The 20,389-nt window shown below is 42.8% G+C and overlaps 1 protein-coding gene across 1 annotated transcript in view; it reads left to right on the plus strand.

Annotated features, from left to right (window-relative positions):
- The window catches only part of ABCB1 (ATP binding cassette subfamily B member 1), a 562,371-nt gene extending 549,771 nt beyond the window's left edge, over positions 1-12,600 (plus strand). The window contains exons 27-28 of the mRNA XM_078663595.1: positions 4,389-4,535; positions 9,193-12,600. Of these exons, the coding sequence (XP_078519721.1) occupies positions 4,389-4,535; positions 9,193-9,393 (348 nt within the window). The 3' untranslated portion in view covers positions 9,394-12,600. The remainder of the gene's footprint in view (positions 1-4,388; positions 4,536-9,192) is intronic.
- Positions 12,601-20,389: the final 7,789 nt, after the last annotated feature.

Here is a 20,389-nt window from a genome sequence, read left to right on the forward strand (position 1 = left end):
TGTTATGTAACTGGAAGTATCTTTTACTTGATAGTGGTTGGGTGCGACTCAACTTTAGCACCCTTACCAAATGGGTGCTTCAAATGTTTTGTCGCACCTAGGAGAACAAAATACTGTTAGCTCGAATGCTTAAATTAATCTAAGCCACTGGTAATTAGTCTGGGCCGAGTTCCAGTCCATGTTTTTTCTCACTGTGCCACTACAGGCCAGGACCAGAGCTATGCAAGTCCTCTCTATTAGGTAAGACAAGCAATGAAGGAAGCAGTAGCTGTCCAGCCCAGTACCTGCCTACGGTGATGGGTAGCATAGCATGGAAGGACTCTGAAAAAGTAGGACAAAGATATATTTCTTTCCATAGGAGGAATACTAGTGTTTCCTACTCTCAAAAAACGTTATTACCACCCAGTGCTGCAATGCTAGATGGATAAGTCCAAACAGGTTGGAAAATGTTCTGCTTATACATATTTTCCCATCCTCCCTTTGGAAAGGGATTGCTTTGCTCACTCTCTTTCCACCTTGACCTTTACACCCACTGGATTAAAACTACCATCCACCTTGGCGGATTATATTTTTTCATAGAGTGTACGACCTTCAGGGATACAGAATAAGGACATACAATGGTAGGCTTCACTTCAACATGGCATGTGATTCACAAAATATCTAAACTCATCACGGAACACTGCTAGTCAAGGTAACTCCTGTACCCACGGAGGTGGGACCACGACCCCAATCATAACTCAGACTGGCCAATGTAGAATCCTTTTCTGGAACATGGCGGGCCTGAAGGACAAGGCTATTGACCAAGTATGGCTGACTTTTGTTAAGAACTTCGACGTCCTGTGTCTCCAAGAGACCTGGACGATTGATAGTGTCCATATAAATGGGTACAAGACTTTCCATACTCCCGCCATTCAATCAATCAGCGGTAGGCCTAAAGGAGGGCTATGTGTGTACATATCTAATTTATTAGTTATACACAGGAGTAAGATGGTCAGCTCAGAAATATTTTTTCAGAGCGTCTTATTGCAGCTGGAGCAAAACTACGCCCTGAAATTGATTAATTTTTATAACAATATCGAATTGACCTATCTGGGAGCTTTAGTAGAGAAGCTGAGCAAAGACATTTCTTATTCAGGCCCAGAGACCAACTTAGAAATTATACCTATCTTGGGAGGGGATTTCAACACCCATCTGTGTCACGTGGCGGGATCCGAGAACTGTGGATTAACCCTGGAAGGTGGTGACCAATTATCGCACTTTCAACATTCTCTTAAGGGTGAACCCCTAAACGAAGCCATGTTTAGGTATGATCTGGGCTTCTCAAATCGTATGTGTATACCTGCTGTGGACTGTGGTCATACCTTCGTAGGGAGAGGAGCTAATACGACTATAGATTTTATTATAATTCTAAATCGTTTTGCAGGCCTTGTGAGAGGATATGATATCCACCCTATAGAGATAAGCAATCATTTGGCCCAGAGCGTGAACATAACAGGCCCTAGTGGGATGTTGAATAGAAATGGAGACAAGTTAACATGGCTACAAGATATCGCTCTGGGCAGGAAGAACGGGTATGCTGTTCGTTGGGGGACCAGAGACCCGGTGAAGTTAAGTACTGAAATAATCACTAAGGCGTTAGACCCTATTTTAATTTGTCTGAGTGATAGCCCATCGACAAGGTTTTAACTGCTTTTAATAGTATTACAGAGATCACCAGAGACATTTTGTCCAAAAAATCTAGAAGCCTGCACACCAACAAGAAAGGGTGGTTTAACAAAAAAAGTACACTCAGTCTTAAAAATCCAAAGACAGCCTTACAGTGTCAGGAAAGAGACTTGACGGCAATCAGAACCTATAGGAAAACGTATAGAGAAGCTAGGAACCAGAGGATCAAAGAGTTGAAGGATGCCGCCTGGAATGATTTAATTGAGGCAGCAGAATGTAGGGACAGTGCCAAGTTCTGGGCGGCGGTAAATGCTCCCTTTCTTGTAAGCTCTATGGACGCACCAACCATTGAGATAGCGATTGACGAACAGACCTGGGTCAATTTCTTCTCCAGTGTGTATGCAATACAGAAACCCAATGAGGATACTTCAGAGAGGTTAGAGCCTCGGAATATGGAACAACCCTTCACCCCCATTCTACTTGACATCTCGCTACAGGATGTCAATGCAGCAGTAAAAGTGAGTAAAGGTGGGAAGGCGGCTGGTCCGGATGGGATACCTATAGATCTCTATAAAGCAAACTTAGAGATCTGGGGTCCCATTTTAACAAGAGTATTAAGTGGATGTTGCGAGAAAGGATTTATTAAAACCTGGCTTGAGTCAATTATTGTCCCTATTTTTAAAAAGGGAGACCACAATGACCCTGCCTGCTACCATCCGATCTCTCTGTTGGACTCTTTGATGAAGGTGGCAGGCAGGATCGTTTTAAACCGTCTTCAGGGATGGACCAAAGAATATGATATCCTAAGCGATGTCCAATATGGTTTTAGGTCAGGCTTAGGCACAAACGAGCAGATTTTAAATTTAAATATTTTAATTAGCAAATATACTACAGCAAAATCTGAGCAGTTTTATTTGGCCTTTGTTGATCTCTCAGCAGCTTTCGACTGTGTTGTTCATGAACAGCTATGGGGAGTGCTGGAGGGACTAAAGGTCGACCCTGTTTTAATTAAATTTTTAAAGCATTTGTATACTGGAGCTAGGGCAAAAGTCCGCTATGGTAGTATGGGAGAGTGCACTGCTACTTTTAAGGTTGAACAAGGCGTGAGGCAGGGATGTGTGTTGGCACCACACCTGTTCTCTCTGTATACCAATGCTTTAGCGCAGGAGTTGGTGCCACACACTAGGGACCCGCCCTATGTTGACTCTCGTCCCATTGTATCCCTTCTCTACGCCGATGATGCGGTGCTTATGGCTCGCAGTCAAATCGGGTTACAGAGGGCCCTTTCTTTTTCTTTTTATTTTATGGACAGGCTTGGTTTAAGACTAAACACCAAGAAAAGTTTTATTATGTCTTGTGGTTCAACTAAGAACATTCAAAGGAAATTTTATGCAGGGGGAGTGAAGTGGGAACCACTAATTTGTTTAACTATCTGGGCGCTCTTTTTAAGAGGATGGGGTCTTGGGCTTCAGCGGTTAAGGCAAGGAACCTTTTATACATGAAGTCTAAAATCCAGCGTACGGACAATGTTTTTTTTAGGTCTTTATTGAGCGTATTAGCGCATCTGTATTTAATTGCCATTCTGAGCTGGGAGTCACATACATCTCAGACATCATCTGGGTTCAGCCAATTCTACTATGGCACAGAATTTGGACCATGGAGAACGCCACCCTAAATAGGGAAGTAATGAGGGATGCCATAAAGCTAGATAAGACCCGTAAAATCCCATGGCTAAAATATGTGGAAGATTTCATGAATGATATCGGCCACCCTGATTGTTTTTCTACGCCGGATTCCCTACAGGCTATCACACGCAAAGATTTTAAAGGGATCATTATGGCACACTTAGATGAAAATAGATTAGCCATCGCCTTGAACAAACCAACTGTGATTAGTCACCAGCAGATCAGAATTACATGCAGTATACAACCTTATGTGCAACATGTATTGAGCAGATACGAAATATATTTGCTGACTAGATTCAGATTTGGAATACTTCATCACCTGGTCTCATATCCAAACATAAACGATTGGTCCAGACATTTATGCCACTGTCCGTGCGATAATGCATCACAACACAGCACGATTCATGTGGTACTCTTTTGTAAATATTATTACACAGAGACAAAGATGGTTAAAGCCATTACTAAAAAGGGGAGGATGGAGACAATGTCGGCCTGCCTTCATCTACCTGCAGATGTTGGATAGTTTTTATTGTATCAGCTCTATGGCAGGGTTTTTAATGAACGTGATGAAAAATAGGAAAGTAAATAATCATTGAATTTTGTGGACTGGGTGTTTGTTAGCTTGATCCATAAGATGAGCAGTAATGTCTGAAACCGTTATTGTGATAAAGTAGACTGATGTATATAGATGTATTTTAGATGAACTGTTTTTATATGTAATGCTTTTATGATTTTTACTACCTAAAATCGAATAAAGCTCGTTCGTTCGATTGATTGATTGATTGATAGTCAAATTGGGAACACTGCTGGTTAGATCTTTATGAAAAAAAATAACAGCTACAGCATTGCATGTCTGTCACAAGTAACTGCATTTGTGATTAGTTCCCCAGAACCTTGTTGAAATATTTTAGGAATCACACTGTCATGCCCATACATCTTCTCTTAACCTTTGAGGTACCTTGTAGCATACTGCTTTTCATGATTTTGTAGCAAACATATGCAATTGTACTTATAACCTTATTCATTTGGTATTTTTAGGGCTATAATACCCGTGTGGGTGACAAAGGTACACAGCTGTCTGGAGGTCAGAAGCAGCGCATTGCAATTGCACGTGCACTTGTGCGAAAACCAAAACTTCTGCTGCTGGATGAAGCCACGTCTGCCTTGGATACAGAAAGTGAAAAGGTAGAGAAATGTGTAGAATACGACTTACCAAACAAGTGGATCTGTACATATTGTATATATGTGTCTGAAGAATCCTTCTAACTGCAGATTACTTATCTTGTGAATGTCCTCAGGCACCAAAATAGATCTGCAAAATGTAAAGCAGTATTGCTGTGGATCATCAGGTATGACATGCAACTCTGTGTCGATGCTGGTCCACTCTGGTAGTGACCAACTGAGTCAGACATAGGCCTCACCTATCCACGCTGACATCAGTTGCTTTCTTAGCATCGCCCATACACACTGACATCAGTTCTTATCTTTGTGCTTCTTCAAATGCGGATCTGTGCTCTTCTCATTCTTCATTGGTGAGGAGGTTTTTTCTTCAGAAAATGTTTCCAAGTGTGCAAGACTACAGGGCTTAAGACTTATAGAGACTGCCGCACTCAGATGTTTGTGACGGTAAACATCCATTTACGCGGCTGTTACACCATGTACCATTACTTTGCAATCGTTACAACGCATGCAATGTTACAACACGTAGCCTTTACTACGCAAGTTGTTACATCGCATGCGTTGTAATGCATGTCATGTAAAAGCTATCCACATTGTTACGTATAAACGGACGCAGTTCCGCTTCGACGCGCTTCCGTTTCATCACAACGATGTAGAGGCATTGTCCCTCTCATGGAACAGTGAATGTGGGGTTAAATTGGAGCCTAATGGGAAAGAAATGCATGAAAGCAGTGCAAGACCGCCACAGACAGCAATGTGTGATGCACTGAAACATACAAACGCTGCGATGAGCAGTGAAGGGCTAATGCAATGGGAATTGTTAAGAGGTGATGGAATGTGAGAACTGTAAACACAAGTGGGAAAGGGTAGAGATGCGAAAGTAATTTGCCTCTGATTGATGGGTCATCATTTCGGGGCTACAAGAAGTAGAGACTGTCCCCTGCTTCTTAAAAAAAAGACAGAGTGCTGGAGGCACATACATCCTTACCCACCATACGCGTGTACAGGTGACTGCAGACTTTAAGCCGGAAAAGACAGGAACCGAGGAGAGAGGTAAGAGGGGCTGTGTAGTGTTTAAGGGTTTAGAGTAGGGGAGGGTCATGCAGGGGGTAGTCTTTTTGGTTTAAGGGTAGTGTAGTTGTGTTTGTGTAGTGTAGAGTAGTGTATTTGGGTTTAGGGTAGTGTCAAGGGTCTTGAAGGGTAGTGTTTGGGAGTAGGGACAGGAATGGGGGTAGAGGCAGTGTTGTGCGGGGGGTGGTGTTTTAGGGTTTAGGGTAGTGTTAGGTGTTAGTGTAGTGTAGGGTAGTGTTTTAGGGTTTAGGGTAGTGCCGGGGGTGCGTACAGAGTAGTGTTTGGGAGTAGGGACAGGAATGGGGCTAGGGGTAGAGTTGTGGTGGGGGTAGTATTTTAGGGTTTAGGGTAGTGTTGTGGTGTTAGAGTAGTGTAGGGCAGTTTATTTAGGGTTTAGGGTAGTTTTGGGGTCGTGCAGGGTAGTGTTTCAGTGTAGGGATTGTCTTGGGAGTAAGAGCAGAGTCATGCTGGGGGTAGTGTTTTAGGGTTTAGGGTTGTGTAGTTGTGTTTGTGTAGTGTCGGGTAGTGTTTTAGAGTTTAGGGTAGTGTCGGGGTGCGTACAGGGTAGTGTTTAAGAGTAGGGACAGGAATGGGGGTATGAGCAAAGTCGGGCTGGGGTAGTGTTTTAGGGTTTAGTGTAGTGTTGTGGTGTTAGTGTAGTGTAAGGTAGGGTTTTAGGGTTTAGGGTAGGGTCGGGGTGCGTACAGGGTAGTGTTTTAGTGTAGGGACCGTCTTGGGGGTAGGGCAGAGTCGTGGTGGGGGTAGTGTTTTAGGGTTTAGGGTAGTGTTGTGGTTTGTGTGTAGTGTAGGGTAGTGTTGTAGAGTTTAGGGTAGTGTCGGGGGTGCATACAGGGTAGTGTTTGGGAGTAGGGACAGGAATGGGGGTGGGGGAGAGTAGTGCTGGGGGTAGTGTTTTAGGGTTTAGGGTAGTGTTGTAGTGTTAGTGTAGGGTAGTGTTTTAGGGTTTAGGGTAGTGTTGGGGGTGCGTACAGGGTAGTGTTTGGGAGTAGGGACAGGAATGGGGGTAGGGGCAGAGTCGTGCTGGGGTAGTGTTTTAGGGTTTAGGGTAGTGTTGTGGTTTTTGTGTAGGGGGGTGTTTTAGGATTTAGGGTAGTGTCGGGGTGCATACAGGGTAGTGTTTGAGAGTAGGGACAGGAATGGTGGTAGGGGCAGAGTTGTGCTGGGGGTAGTGTTTTAGGGTTTAGGGTAGTGCTGTGGTGTGGTGTTAGTGTAGTGTAGGGTAGTGTTTTAGGGTTTAGGGTAGTGCTGTGGGAGCATGCAGGGTAGTGTTTTGGAGTAGGGACAGGAATGGGGTAGGGGCAGAGTTGTCCTGTGGGTAGTGATTTAGGGTTTAGGGCAGTGCTGTGGTGTTTTTGTAGCGTAGGGTGGTGTTTTAGGGTTTATGGTAGTGTCGGGTGCGTGCAGGGTAGTGTTGGAGTGTAGGGAGCGGGCTGGGGGAAGGGGGAGGGTCGTTCAGGGGGTAGTGATTTAGGGTTACGGGTAGTGTAGTGGTTTTTGAGTAGTGTAGGGTAGTGTAGTGTTTGGGTAGTGTTTTAGAGTTTGTGATATGTAGGGTAGTGTATTTGTATTTAGTATTTAGTGTACTGTTGGGTTTTTATTACTAGGCAAGTTTTTAGTTCACATACATTAACACTTGCAATGTAAAGGTATGCGAACTACAAAGTTGCATAGTAACGGTATTTGCTACGTAAAAACATTGCAGTAAAAAGCTGCGAAGTAATGGTATGCACAAAAACAATTCATATTCGTTTGTGACAAATGTTCATGAGGGTGCTTATGCACATTGCATGACCTCGGGATCTGTTACGACTGTGCCCAGATGAACTCGAAAGCTTTCGAAGATCGAAACGGTGAAGCTCTATGTGGCAAACCACGTTAATGCACCGCACAGGTCCTCCTCCAAGTTGAAGACGAGAGTGCCGACCCGCTTCCCCTCGATTTTCCGAAGTCGTTCTTGAGATAGATCCTCCCCCCCCACACTCTAGAGAAGGTGCACGGGCATAACTGCACCTTTTTGTCTTGCTCTCGTTCCACCCAAAGAGAGCTTTGATAAAGGACAATAATAAGACATCTTCTCAAGAAGTGGCTTTAAGGGAATTGAGTATGTCATCGAGCTCTAGGAGAGATAGGGCTTTGAAGACTGACTATGATTGGATTCTAAAGGAAGAGTTGGGTGTAAAATTTGAAGCAGGCTTGGTGTTGTTGATGTGCTGTCAGATCTTCAGTATTTTTGTCACAGAAGAAGAGGTTGATGATGTTGCACTTTACTTTAGACTGAGGAATAAGTCAGTCCATCTGTCAGGGGGTTGATGCAGTTTTTGACTGTCTTGAACATCGCTCTGATTCTGTTTATGGCTTTAATGATGGTGTTGGTATAGTAGTTGGCTTTGGCCGATATGATGAGATTCTATGTTTTAAGCGAGGGAGTCCAGTATCCTGAGGTCCAGGAGAGTTCTGTTTTTCTTCTATTTTCTTTCTGTTCTGTGGATGTTTTTTTTATTTTCAGCAAGGTCTTTAGAGTAGCAGGGTGATTGCTTTTGCATATTGTGATTGTGAAAGGGGTATTTACAAAGCTTTCCAAAATATTGCTGGAGTTATCTTGACATAAGACGTGGAATTGATGGAGGGAGATATGAGTTCAATCATTAGATTGTCTATTAAGAAGTCTTTTAAGGATCTGAAGGTTTGGTATTCTGTTTTGTGTTGACCTTTGTTTGGTGGTAAGGTATGAAGCATGGAGATAGGGATAGCACAGTTGTCGGTCTAGTCCAGATGGGTGATATGCTTTGTATTCTTGGTGATGGTGAGAAGACAAGGTTGAGTAATTGGCCTTTGGAGTGTGACATATTAAGTGTAAAGATGAGGTTGAAGAGGGTGTCCCTTGTTTGTTTTGGGCTTGTTCTGTCTGGGAGGTTAAAGTCACCCAAGATGCTGGTGTGGGCATATCAGATGGACAAGGTAAAGAGAAGGTCAGAGAATTTATCGGTAAAATCCTTTTTCTGACCGGGAAGCCAGTTGATGAGATGGCAGTCTGAGTTGGAGAGAGTGGAAATCCCATGTCAGCAGCTTCCCTGGATCTGAGTGTTACTTTCTTGCCTAGGGTGCAGGACCAGGAGGACTTATGGAGGATAGCAAGACCTCCTCACGTCGTATGTGCACAGTCCACGTGATGGAGGCTGTAGGAAGAAGGACGTCTAGGATGTGTGAAAATTATGTTCATTTATGGCAGTTGTTGGCTGTGAGAGAGATCACCCACTTTGTCCTGTTAAGTCCGTGACAGAACTGCCAACACCACTCTGTTTGATCCGTTCCACAGACAGTTAATAGGCTGTGGTACCTAATCCTGTTAGTGCATAGTAGCTATTTTTCCACTCCTGGTGAGCGACAAGTGAAACCAGTATACAGTCACCTGGATTCTACACAGCTAGGGCAGATTATGAGGATTTTCGGTAGTTGTGTTAAATTTTGACAATTTGCAATAGAAATTGATGTAGCTTGTTTACATGATGATCGATGTATCCATCACCATTGTTTTACGCTTAACATATTTATTTCTCAAATGTATTTACAGGTTGTACAAGAAGCACTGGACAAAGCAAGGAGAGGTCGCACCTGTATTGTTATTGCCCATCGCTTGTCCACCATCCAGAATGCTAACAAAATTGCAGTGATACAGAATGGACAAGTAGTAGAACAAGGAACACACCAGGAACTCCTGGAACAGAAAGGGGTCTATTTCACACTAGTCAGTATACAACTGGGCCACACATGATTTGAGAACTCCATCGCCTTTCTCCAATATTCCTGGGTTTTGTCAGTATTGAAGACAAGCTGATATCAGATATTGTGTACCCCATCACATCTACAACCATTACAGTGACAGACCTTCACATCGGAAATACCATTGTATTGGTATGGCCTCTGAAGCAACTTGACATAACCATTGATAATCTTTTAAACAATGAGAAAAGATATAAGAAAATCAAGCAGGATGGAACCTTAGATCTTTTATGAGATTTGCACTGTTGTATACATTTCTCCTCTTACCATAAAGACGATGTGTCATAGATTTGCAAAATGTATTGAGGTGATTGTGTTCACTAAGAAACCTTTTGAGATGCACAAAAAGCAGAACAAAACAAATATTGTCATCCCAATAAGTCTACTGAAAGCTTCTCTCCCATTATTTGATGAGCTGTATGTTTCAATTTTGTCATAAACCGATTGACAACAGTGTATCCCATATGGTGCTTGTTTAAGAACCATGCCCCATATGAAGTCTTCACTGCAGAGCTGGTGCTGCAGAAACAGCATCCAATTAATGAGCAAAGTTACTTGCCATCTCACTTGGCGGGAAATGTTAAAATAATGTGAAGGGCAGTGTGCTCTCCCCGAAACATTTTCCTAATATTGTGATGAATTAATGGCTTTTGTGTGGATTACTGGTAATGTATACATGTATGATGCTAATTGCTTTTGTTGCTGTTTTGGTATATACACAATACAGCTTACAATATAACTAAAAATTGGTAAAATGGTTAAACAAGAGAGAGGATGAAGCACACAGCAGTCAAGATAAGGGAACATCAAGAAGTTGCAAAATTTCATAAAGATAGTGGAGCACTGCAGTATTTGTATAAGTCAATCATCTACGAATTCCTGTAATTGTCATCTAAGTTGATACAGTTTACAAAATATGCCAGTTCAACTCATAAATGCTGTGCCTCTCAAATTATAGCCAATGAATAACATATGAATTCTAAGTATCAAAAATCACATAGAAAAAGAGAGCAGTATAAAGAATCAACATTCAGTAAGTGTCAATGCTTACTTTAACACTTTAGAGTTGAACATAACAAGTGATTGTGTTATTACGCATTAAACTTAATAAATGTTTGCAGGAAGAAGCCACCAATAGCCTGGAGTAGAGCAAACACAGCCCAAACGTGAGATCATGGTCTAACAGGACCACACCAAGCACTTCCCCTCAATGGCTGTTAAGGAACTCATACAACTAACAATAGCAGCTGCACATTAACATTTCATATTTATATCTATAAAACTATAATGCAAGAATTTGAGGCCAGTGCTGATCACTCAATATAGCATCCTGTCCATTTAATCTAGGATAAAGTACCCATTGATGAGCAGGGTTAACGTGAAGGAAAACATTTGCAATAGTTTTAAAAGATATCTATACAATATATATTTTGTAAAACCATTAGTGACTTCATTGTCAGGAATTATGTTTTTTTAAGCACTGGCGGCTAAACATTCCTCATCTTTGATTTGAACATTAACTACCAGAGCATCCTTCTGCATGAATTATTGTGCTGTGAGGACGAAACCAACTACAAGCACATTACGTCTGATGTTACCACATATGTAACACTACAAAAACCTTCCTCAAAGGTTGTTCATATTAGAACGTTAGACCTACAGTTATACATCAGAATGTGGGATACAAAGTTGTTACTATGTGTTTCACCTGCAGGGGGTAGGTGCATGATATGCCAGACAAAATTCCTAAGAAAGATCTTGTTTTCCTAATTTAAGTGTAAAAGATTTTTTTTTAAACATTTCTTTAAGGTCTGTAGTGTTAAAATGGGTGAAAATAGTAACAGGAAAATCAATACACCATGTTGGACTTTATTATGATGTTCACTTACTCTTTCCCATGGGATGATACCACCAGCAGAAAGCTTGGGGTTTTTCGTTGCTCTAATTAAAATGCAAATTAACCTTTGCATGCTAGTGGACATTGCGTAAGGTGCCAATGAATTTCTAACTAAATTGGCCCATGGTTCTCTTGCACTTCTCTTTCCTCGCAGGTTAACCCTGTGCTTTGGACAAATGCTTTAATCAGCAGAAACAAATGGTGATCAGCCAGTAAGTGTTACAGAAGGATGCAAAAAACTGTAAGGCTCTACACAACTTCTAATATGTTATTGTATACAGGTTGTATAGCCCAACTGCAAACTCTGAGGATTGTCAAAAATTAATGTTAGCTAAAACAGAATTAAACAGGAATGTATAAATAGCAAAGGCAGCAAAAGTCTCAATTATGTATTATACCATTGTTTATGAAACAAATCAAGCAAGCAGAGACTTGTTTGGCTTTATTTAATAAAAAGCAGAAACTATTATTATTATTTTGTTATTCAGTTATATTTTCATAATAGCTCACAGAGGAATTAGGTTTTTTTATGCATAGCAATCACTCAGTAACACTGAGCATAACTGTAAAAATTACTGAAAATGGTCTCTTATTCTGTTTGAGATTTTACTGTAATGTATCTTTTAGGGAAGACCAACCCAAGCATGTGGTTATGCAGTATCCCCATGGAAATTAACATTGCTTCATAATAATGTGCCTTTTTTAGAACATACACTAGGATAGATTCATTGACCTTCCAAGTAGTGCCAAGCTAGGTAAATAAATGTGTGCGCAGGGTAGATTTTCACCTATTACACATGGGTAGCTGGATTCAATTGTTTGAGATGAGGAGCTGTCTAAGAGCTGGAGTGTTGTACCGGGGGTATGCTGTCTAGCTGGATTCTAGTTCTACATAAGATGTCTATGTAAAATTGATTTTACTGTTCAATATGTCTTATTGTTATTGCTGATGTGCTTCAAAGTAAAGGGATACTTACCAACGTCTTTGTGAGATGTTGCCCTGTGTTTATACATCTTGCAAATATATTGTAACATTGTAGTGCATTTCACGGTAAATATGCGGGATGTTTGCTCCCAAAACATATATAAAGGTAGCCAGTGGGCATAGAAAATTATTTATTTAAATCTAATTTGGGACATAGGCTTGTTCTTCAAATTAAAAGCATATAATTGTATTTTTATTTTTTTATGAAAGATTTATTGAATCAAAGAATGACATGTATTTATAGTTCTGTTAAGCTGTCTAATACAATTTGTACCATAATAAACATGTAATAAAAGCTACACAAGAATTGCAAAGTTCATCCTGCTTTTTTTATTGCATCGACCAACTTTTCGCTTAGTCACATGAGTAATTAGAGAAAATTGGGTAGGGATACCACACATTCAATTAACCTGTATGTCTCAGAGGGCATCTTTCATGTGGTAATAAGTTCGTAAAATGTTGCTGATTTTCTTTCCACAATGTAGGGGAATAAGTGCACAGCAAGTACCCATTTCCTCAAGTCAGGTGTTGAGAAAAGTCTATACTGTGCCCGAAGTTTTGAAAATATGTTAAACCCTTACTTGTCCGGTGGAGCTGCTCAGTTCAGCTTAAGGGGAGTCTGGCCCAGGTATCTTGTCGTGGCCAACGCCTACCCAGCCGGGCATCGGGCACAGCTCTCCTCTCATCTCCGCTGTCAGTCTTCGTCTTCCTCCGCCTTCTCTCTCAATTTCCTTGTGACCTACGTTCAACGGAATCCTTCGCTGAACCCGCTTTGTTCTCTCCGGATGGCTGCTGAAGAGCCAGGCGGAGGTTCCCCCACCTGACTCTGCGTTTGATTGCTGCTGCCCTTGCCTACAGCTTGCCCGCCTGCTTTGCCACCTCGCAAGACATCTGGGCTGATTTAGGGGCATATCGAGGTTAGAAGTCCAGCACCGCTCTTCGATGCTATTCTCAGCCCATCATCCCTCGATTGTGCCTGAGAGGCGCCCCATCCGGTTTGCTGCCTTTGCTGCCTGCTGTGCCTCCTCACAAGACATCTAGGCCGATTTGGGGACATAGCGGAGGTATGAAGTCTAGGCGCCCCGTTTCGTGGCTTTCTAAGCCCATCTTTCTGCGACCATACCGGAGAGGCGCCCCCTCCGGTTTTTAAACTTTGCTCCCTCCCACTCTATGGACTGCTGCTTTGGCGCCTGTAACAGTCATCCTTGACCTATGGGCTCCGGATCGGACACTGCTGCAACCATCGCCATGAACTTTCTTTCATGGACAGTACGGCTTTGACTTTGAACCAACTGCCCTCCTGACTCTGACTCTTTTCCCCCTCTATTTACCCTCTGCAGGGGCAGGTGATGGCGTATCCTGGGGCCGCTGGGCGCCCATGATGGTATGAGGGCAAACTAAAGGCATTTGCAGGCTGCAGCGGCTGGGAGGGTGTGGCAGACTGCATTCACTTCTGGCTTGTGTTCCTATGTGGTCAATGAGAACTGTGTCCATGGCCATGGAAACGCTGAGTTGGTAGTCCTAACCATACTCATGGAAGGGGTGAAAGGCAGACTGGGGGGGGCCTAGCAGCAACCCAGTTGTCCTTAGAGTCTGCCTTTTCGCCAAAGAGGTGGGAGCCATCAAAGAGCATGTCCATCAGGGAAACTTGGATATCCCCCAAAAAGCCAGTGGTTCTCAACTAGGGTGGCATTTGAGTGCCACCGATAATACAATCCCTCTGTCTAGTGAGCTAGTCCTGTCCAGTCCGCAGTGAACATTGCCTGTGACAGTATGGCTCGGGTTTCCTCCAAGACCATGTCAGCACCAACTGAATCTCAAACTGAGTGGGTGTTACCGGCCCAAAAGGCACGCAGTGTTCACTGACCGCAGTGCCAAGCTGTTGGAAGAGAACATCCTCTTGCCAAAGGTGTTCAGCCTCTTTGAATTCCCTAGCGCGTGGAGTGGTAGGGGAGGCACCACAGTTGGCTCTGCAGGTAGTGGCTTGGACCATCAAGCTCTGTGGGGTGGAATGTTGGGTGAGGAAAATGGGGTCCCCAAGAGTGGGGCGGAGGCGGCAGGCAATTGTCCTGTGCACAGGAGCCCCTGCGCATGGTTTGGACGAGGCCCCAAGCAGGATATCGGTAAGAGCTTTACTTAATGGAAGGAGAGGTTCAGAGGGGGAAACTCACATCAGAAGCACCTCTGTCAAGATGTTTGTCTTGATTGCCACTGAGGGCAACTGACCCCTCACCACCATGGAAAAAGAAGCTCTTTTCTCTGTAGCCTCGGGAAGAGGAGATACCAAGCCAGTGTGTGAGGTATCCAATCCACTGGCACCTGCCAGTTCCTAGTACCAGTGGTCCTTGGGTCATCAATGAGGTGGGAATAATCATAAGGGACCTGAGACCCCTTCTAATTGTCTCCCTCTCCAGGCCTGTCAAAAGAAAAAGGCACTGGCTCCGACTCGGAGAGGATTGTCCCAGTCGAAGTCCGAGTCAGACGACGCCTATCTGGCTCCATATTAGAGGGGTATGACGATGGGGTCAGCACCACCGCAGGGCGTTTGGTGCCACTGGGAACAAAGGCCCTTGAGCAGGGGCTTTTTTGAAGCTTGCGGGCTGAGTCAATCTGGATCCAGCATCAGATCTAAGGAGCCCGACTTGTCATAAGGACAAGCCCACCATCAGGTATCCAGTGGAAACTCCCTTCGAACTGATGAGACCCGAAGGGGTTGGACCGTCCAAATATGAGGAACTTAGCCTCATAAAACTCCTTCCTTTGGGAAGTGGTTGCTCTGGGAAACTTTGGGAGGCTTGGAGCAGACCCAGGCTCCATGAAGTAAACATTGGAGCAGTCCTCATTTTATGCTATTTTTCCCGTGCCTCATCCAAAGATTTGGACAGGTGTGATGAAGTGGCACAGTGCTTCACCTTCCTGGACTTCTTCTTTTTGTGGGACTTACCCAATGAAGACTTCAACTGAGATGACGAACATCAAGAGCAGCTTCGTAAGCAGTCCTGGGACTTTCCACAGGACCATGAGCTGGATCATTGCAGGGTTGTCAGGCAGCGAGATGTTTCAAGGAGCGCTCCTGCAACACCTTTGGGTGCATGGCACTGACAGTCCTTGCAGGTCTTAGAGTTGTGGTCCTGTTCCAAGCACCATAGGCAAACCAGGTATGGGTTTGTCACAGGCATCTGCATGTGACAGGCACACCTGGTCTTAAAACCCTCTGGTTTATTAGGGGACATCCCTAGCTCATCAGGAGACAAAGATTCAAAAAATGGTTTTGACAAAACATTCAAAAAGGTCAGTCCAAAAATGACTGGACATAGATGAGAAGAATAATTGTTTAATGACCTTTTGAGTTCCAGACCTCATCTATATGCTAACAGGGGTTCAGAGACAGGAACATAGTTCTGCAGTTCGAGAGATGGTGCAAGTGAACCAGCACAGTAAGTGACTGTTCTTGCACTAGTGGGTGCATAAGCGAATGCCCAACCTGAGAATGCATTAGTTCTCCCGGGTACTCCCAGAAATACTATAGTTGTCTTTCCAATTTCAAATGACACCACTGCTGTTCCTACTGAGTCCCTTAAAGAGAGAGATATTAATAGGCGAGGTGGCCAATGAGGTATATGACAGGCTTGAGGATTTGGCTGTGGAATGAGTGGTTGACCTCAGTAAAATAAAATCTGTACAGATAAATTATAAAAATGGATTTGACTAATGATGCAATGAAGGAGTTGGGATTAATGACTATGAGCTTACATTGAAGATTCAGTTGAGAAGATCAAGGATTGCAGAGATTTGAAAAAGAACAGAGAAAGGTGGAAGAAGAATGTTACTACTAAAAAGAAAAGGTCCAGAAAAAAAGGTCCAGAAACTGAAAGGTTAAAGGGATCAGCCGGTGATTCTGATCTACAGCCAGTTTCAAGATTGAAAACTATTTCAAAAATGCTTTGGACTGATTTGGGTGCGCTGTTTGAGACTGTTGTTCTTAGATTTGTGGTCTGAGTGTAAGGTGGGTGTTGCTTGGCCGACAGAGGGACCAGTTAGAGTAGCTCCTAATACTGCTGCATCTGTGTTGGTTGCTAACCAATACATGGCAGTGATAGAGCATTTGAAAGAAAGGTGCTAGAGAAGGAGATTACTGGGAAAATATGTTGAGATCTACTTAGGAGCCGAAAGAGTCACTGCATGCTTGTTATGAAAGTCTCATGCAGATTCTTAAGAAACATAGTGGAGTAGAAGATCCTGAGAAAAATGGTGCAAGTAGTTTCATATCTGCATATGGTATTGGTTTGCATACTGAGTTTATTTCTCACATATCAACTGGATGTAATATGCTGGCAGACTAAAGGTATAGATGAACTTTTGAAGTATGCCAAGTACAGCAGTGATTGGTTTGATGTGAAGCATAAAAAGATTGAGGAGAAATTGATGGTTGCGCAGAACAAACAGTTTCAGAGATTTGGTAAAAACCAACTGATGGCTCCTGACTTGGGTTTTGTGTTGCATGACAATACTGGAATGAATAAGGTACATCAAATTCAAGGAGTCAGAATAGGAAATGAGATGGTGCCCATGCAAAATCGTGGAAGTGGTGTAGTGAACACTCTTGAAATGAATGCAAGCACTGATTTGGTGAAAAAGAGCACTTCTTGTCATCGTTGAAGTAATATTGGCTATTGGTAGCAGAAATGTAGACAAAAGCCAGGATGATTTTGTTCCCCAGATGCAGCAGGATGTGAATCAGGTACAGGCACAGTCAATAGCCCCAGCCCAACTAGCTCCTGTTCAGAATGTGCAAATCAAGGACAGTTCTGTATAAATATGCCCACAGCTTCTGTGTTGCAGCAAACGTTGAACATAATGCTTTATAGTCCAGGGTACCAACAAAATCCAGTGAATCTGAACAATGATTGTCCTCAGTTTTTCCAGCGACTGATTCCCAAAGTCAAGTGTGCTGCCCATAAGACTATAAAAAATATGATCACACTTAGAAATAAATATGAAGATCAGGAGGTTAGATACTGTGCACATGAGAATAAAATTGTGATTAAAAAAACAGAGCAAAATGAATCAAATGAAAATATTGTAGAAAATGTAAATTATTTCTTGAAGAATACAATGCAGACTTGAGTAAATTGAGGGACACCTATAAGAGGAAGCTCCAATGGATGAGAAGAGAAAACTGGAAACGTTAGGTTACAAATAGTATCAGGATGTTTGGGTTACTTTTAAAAATAAGTATTTGATGTTTGACTCGATGCTGGATTGTATGTCTAGGCATTTACACAATCAGTCACAGGCAGGAACAGATTCTGTCACCCAAACATTTAACAAGTACTGGTCAAATTCCAAATTCAGAAGTGTTGCAGAAGATTTGTGTCAAAGGTGCCTGATTCGTCAAAGAAATAATCAAGGTAAGAGGAGTACTGTTCTCATGAATCATATTGGCAAATCAATAGGCTCATTTACGAGACTTTGGGCAGCTTTTGTTGAGATTCCACTGTACAATGGCCTTAATTATATGCTTGTGATTGTCTGCTTATTCTCTAAATGGGTAGAGGCATACCCCACCTGGAAATCGGACAGCCTGACAGTTGCAAAGCTGTTGAGGGAATTAATACCCTGTTTCGACTTACCGAATTCTATTGAGACAGAGCATAGCTCGCATTTTGAAAATTATTTTTGAAATTGTTTTCTAGAGCTCTCCTGGTTGACCAAAGGTTTCATTGTAGCTATCATCCTCAATCATCTGATATTGTGGAGAAGATTACCAGAATCAATGAAAACAAGCTGCCCAAAGTGTGTGCTTCCACTAGTCTTGTCCTGATGAGTAGTACTCCAAACATAAAACAAGCATTAGCATAGCCAATAGGTCTCGCCTTTGGGTCCTTATAAGTGTTTAGCCATGCAGTATATTACCCATTACATTAGATTAGCCATTGAAGACAAAGTCTGTGGCCATTCAAATGAACAGATCACCATGAAGCAGTTAGCAATCCCAGTGCCTTTAAACCCTCACAGGTAATTTGCAGCACTATATAAATCCTTGATTGATTGATAGAGCAAATCCTACTGAAGGGGTGGACAGCGGGCCTTCTGTGAAAGGACTTCACTAATGAATTTCAGACAATTGTGGGTTTTCCCAAACTCCCCTCCTACCACTTTCCAGCACAGTAATGGTGAGGTATCCAAATCCTTTCATTTACTCCTTACAAAGGCAGGACTAAATGCATTCCCAAGGTATAAAGTAGAAGAACACATTTCTAGAATTCATGAGAGTGTATTGTAAGGGTTTAAAATATTTTCCCGCAGTCTACCCAATGCATAGCAGGTGAGAGGGAATTCACGAGGAATTTCCGGAAGTTGAACTGGAAACTTGTGACTAGTGCTGTTTACTAGGAATACATAGTTTAGTGAATAATCAAAAGTAGTAAATCACCACCCAGGTGAAGGTGGAAGTCTGCATTTGCAGATTTCGGAACTGTTTTTAATAATTTGGCACTAGGAATTTGATGGTGCTGCTCATTATGTTACTTCACCTGCTGCATACATCTGCCCTAATTACCAGGTCACAGGTGAAAATTCCACGAAGGCGGATCTACATTTTAATGTTGCAGCTTCAAAATAATCAAATGGGCAGAAGCAACTTGTCTTCCTTCATAAACCACAAACATCAGTGCAAATGAGTTGAGTAAGAGCGATCTGCCGATACAGCATTTGATAATAAACAATGTGAGAGCTTTATATAAAAGAGTGTTATGGTAGTATGAATGTTATATTACAAACAATGCATAGAGCGCGTTAACATCCTAGGGTTTCTTGGCGCTGGTACATATGTATTGAATGGATGTTTAAGTAGCAAAAGCATGAAATGAGGGGAAACGGCCACTACAACGCGGCCGTTTCCACGCATTACCATAACCACGCATGCATTACAAAGCATGCATGGTTACAACGAAAAGCCTTTACCACGCATACCTTTACTACGAAATACGTAGTAAAGGCATGTGTGCTAAAGGTAAAAAATAAAGGGGGAGGCTTGGGGGGTCTCCCCCCACAAAAAATAAAGCGTGGGATAAAGAAAGGGGGCTTGGGAGGGCACCCCCCCAAAAAAAAACTTTTTCTGAAGTATAATGAAAAAGATGTGGAGGCAAAAGGCGTTGTAAGAGGAAGCAGAAAAACACTTCAACTTCCTCTTAACGACGTACAACGTCACCATGGAACATCAAGGAGAGGAAAGGTAAGGAGGAATGAGGGGGTGGTGTCGCGGAAGGGTAAATTTAAGAGGTACATTTTTAGGGTGAAAATCCTTTAACATGAAAATGCCATTTACATGCATAGTTTAACAATGAAAATTGTTGTAAAAGTATGCGTGTAAAAGGAATGATAGTGGTAAAGGATATGCGTTACAACGGAATGCGTTGTAAAGTCATACAACCGAAATGAGGTGCTATAGGGGGCCTTGTACCGAGGGAGTTAAGAAACAAATCTAGACCACGGGCGGGGGGGCTTATTTACAAGCACCTTGCCCCACCCGTACTTCACTTTTCCAATGTTAAAAATGACGCAAAAGTGACACAAGGGGCTTGTAAATATGCCCGCTTATATTTAGTTGAGTGCCCAGCAAAAACTTGTATTTCCTGGGTGGGGTTGGAAAAACATTTTCCGTGTTAGATTAGGTGAGGCCTGAAAATGGATGTGGACAACTAGGTTTGAGTCTCGGAGTTGGCTCAACATCCTGTGAAACTTCACCACGTAAAAATAACGCAAATTTCTACTGCGATGTCCGTGTCAAAGTTTTGAGAACTACAACCAACTGCGGGGCGCCCAATCTGTGGGTTTGGGCATGCAGGCAACCCTTGGCAGCGCCATGCCTTTTATCGTGCGCCTATTGTTGTATTGTTTGCATGGTGCTTGCACCTTCTGGTACCCCAGAGCCTGATCCGTACCAGTGTGCTGTGAGATTTTTAGGATGAGGAGCCCATCACACAGAAAGGGGAAGAGACACGCTGACGGCTTATGTAGGGCACCGCCCCTGCCAGCCGGCTTCTGCTGATGATATCAGAGAATCAGAGAAAAGTGCAACTGAAACAGACTCCAGTCAGCCTC

This window comes from Lissotriton helveticus, chromosome 10, assembly GCF_964261635.1.
Source record: "Lissotriton helveticus chromosome 10, aLisHel1.1, whole genome shotgun sequence".
Lineage (NCBI taxonomy): Eukaryota > Metazoa > Chordata > Amphibia > Caudata > Salamandridae > Lissotriton > Lissotriton helveticus.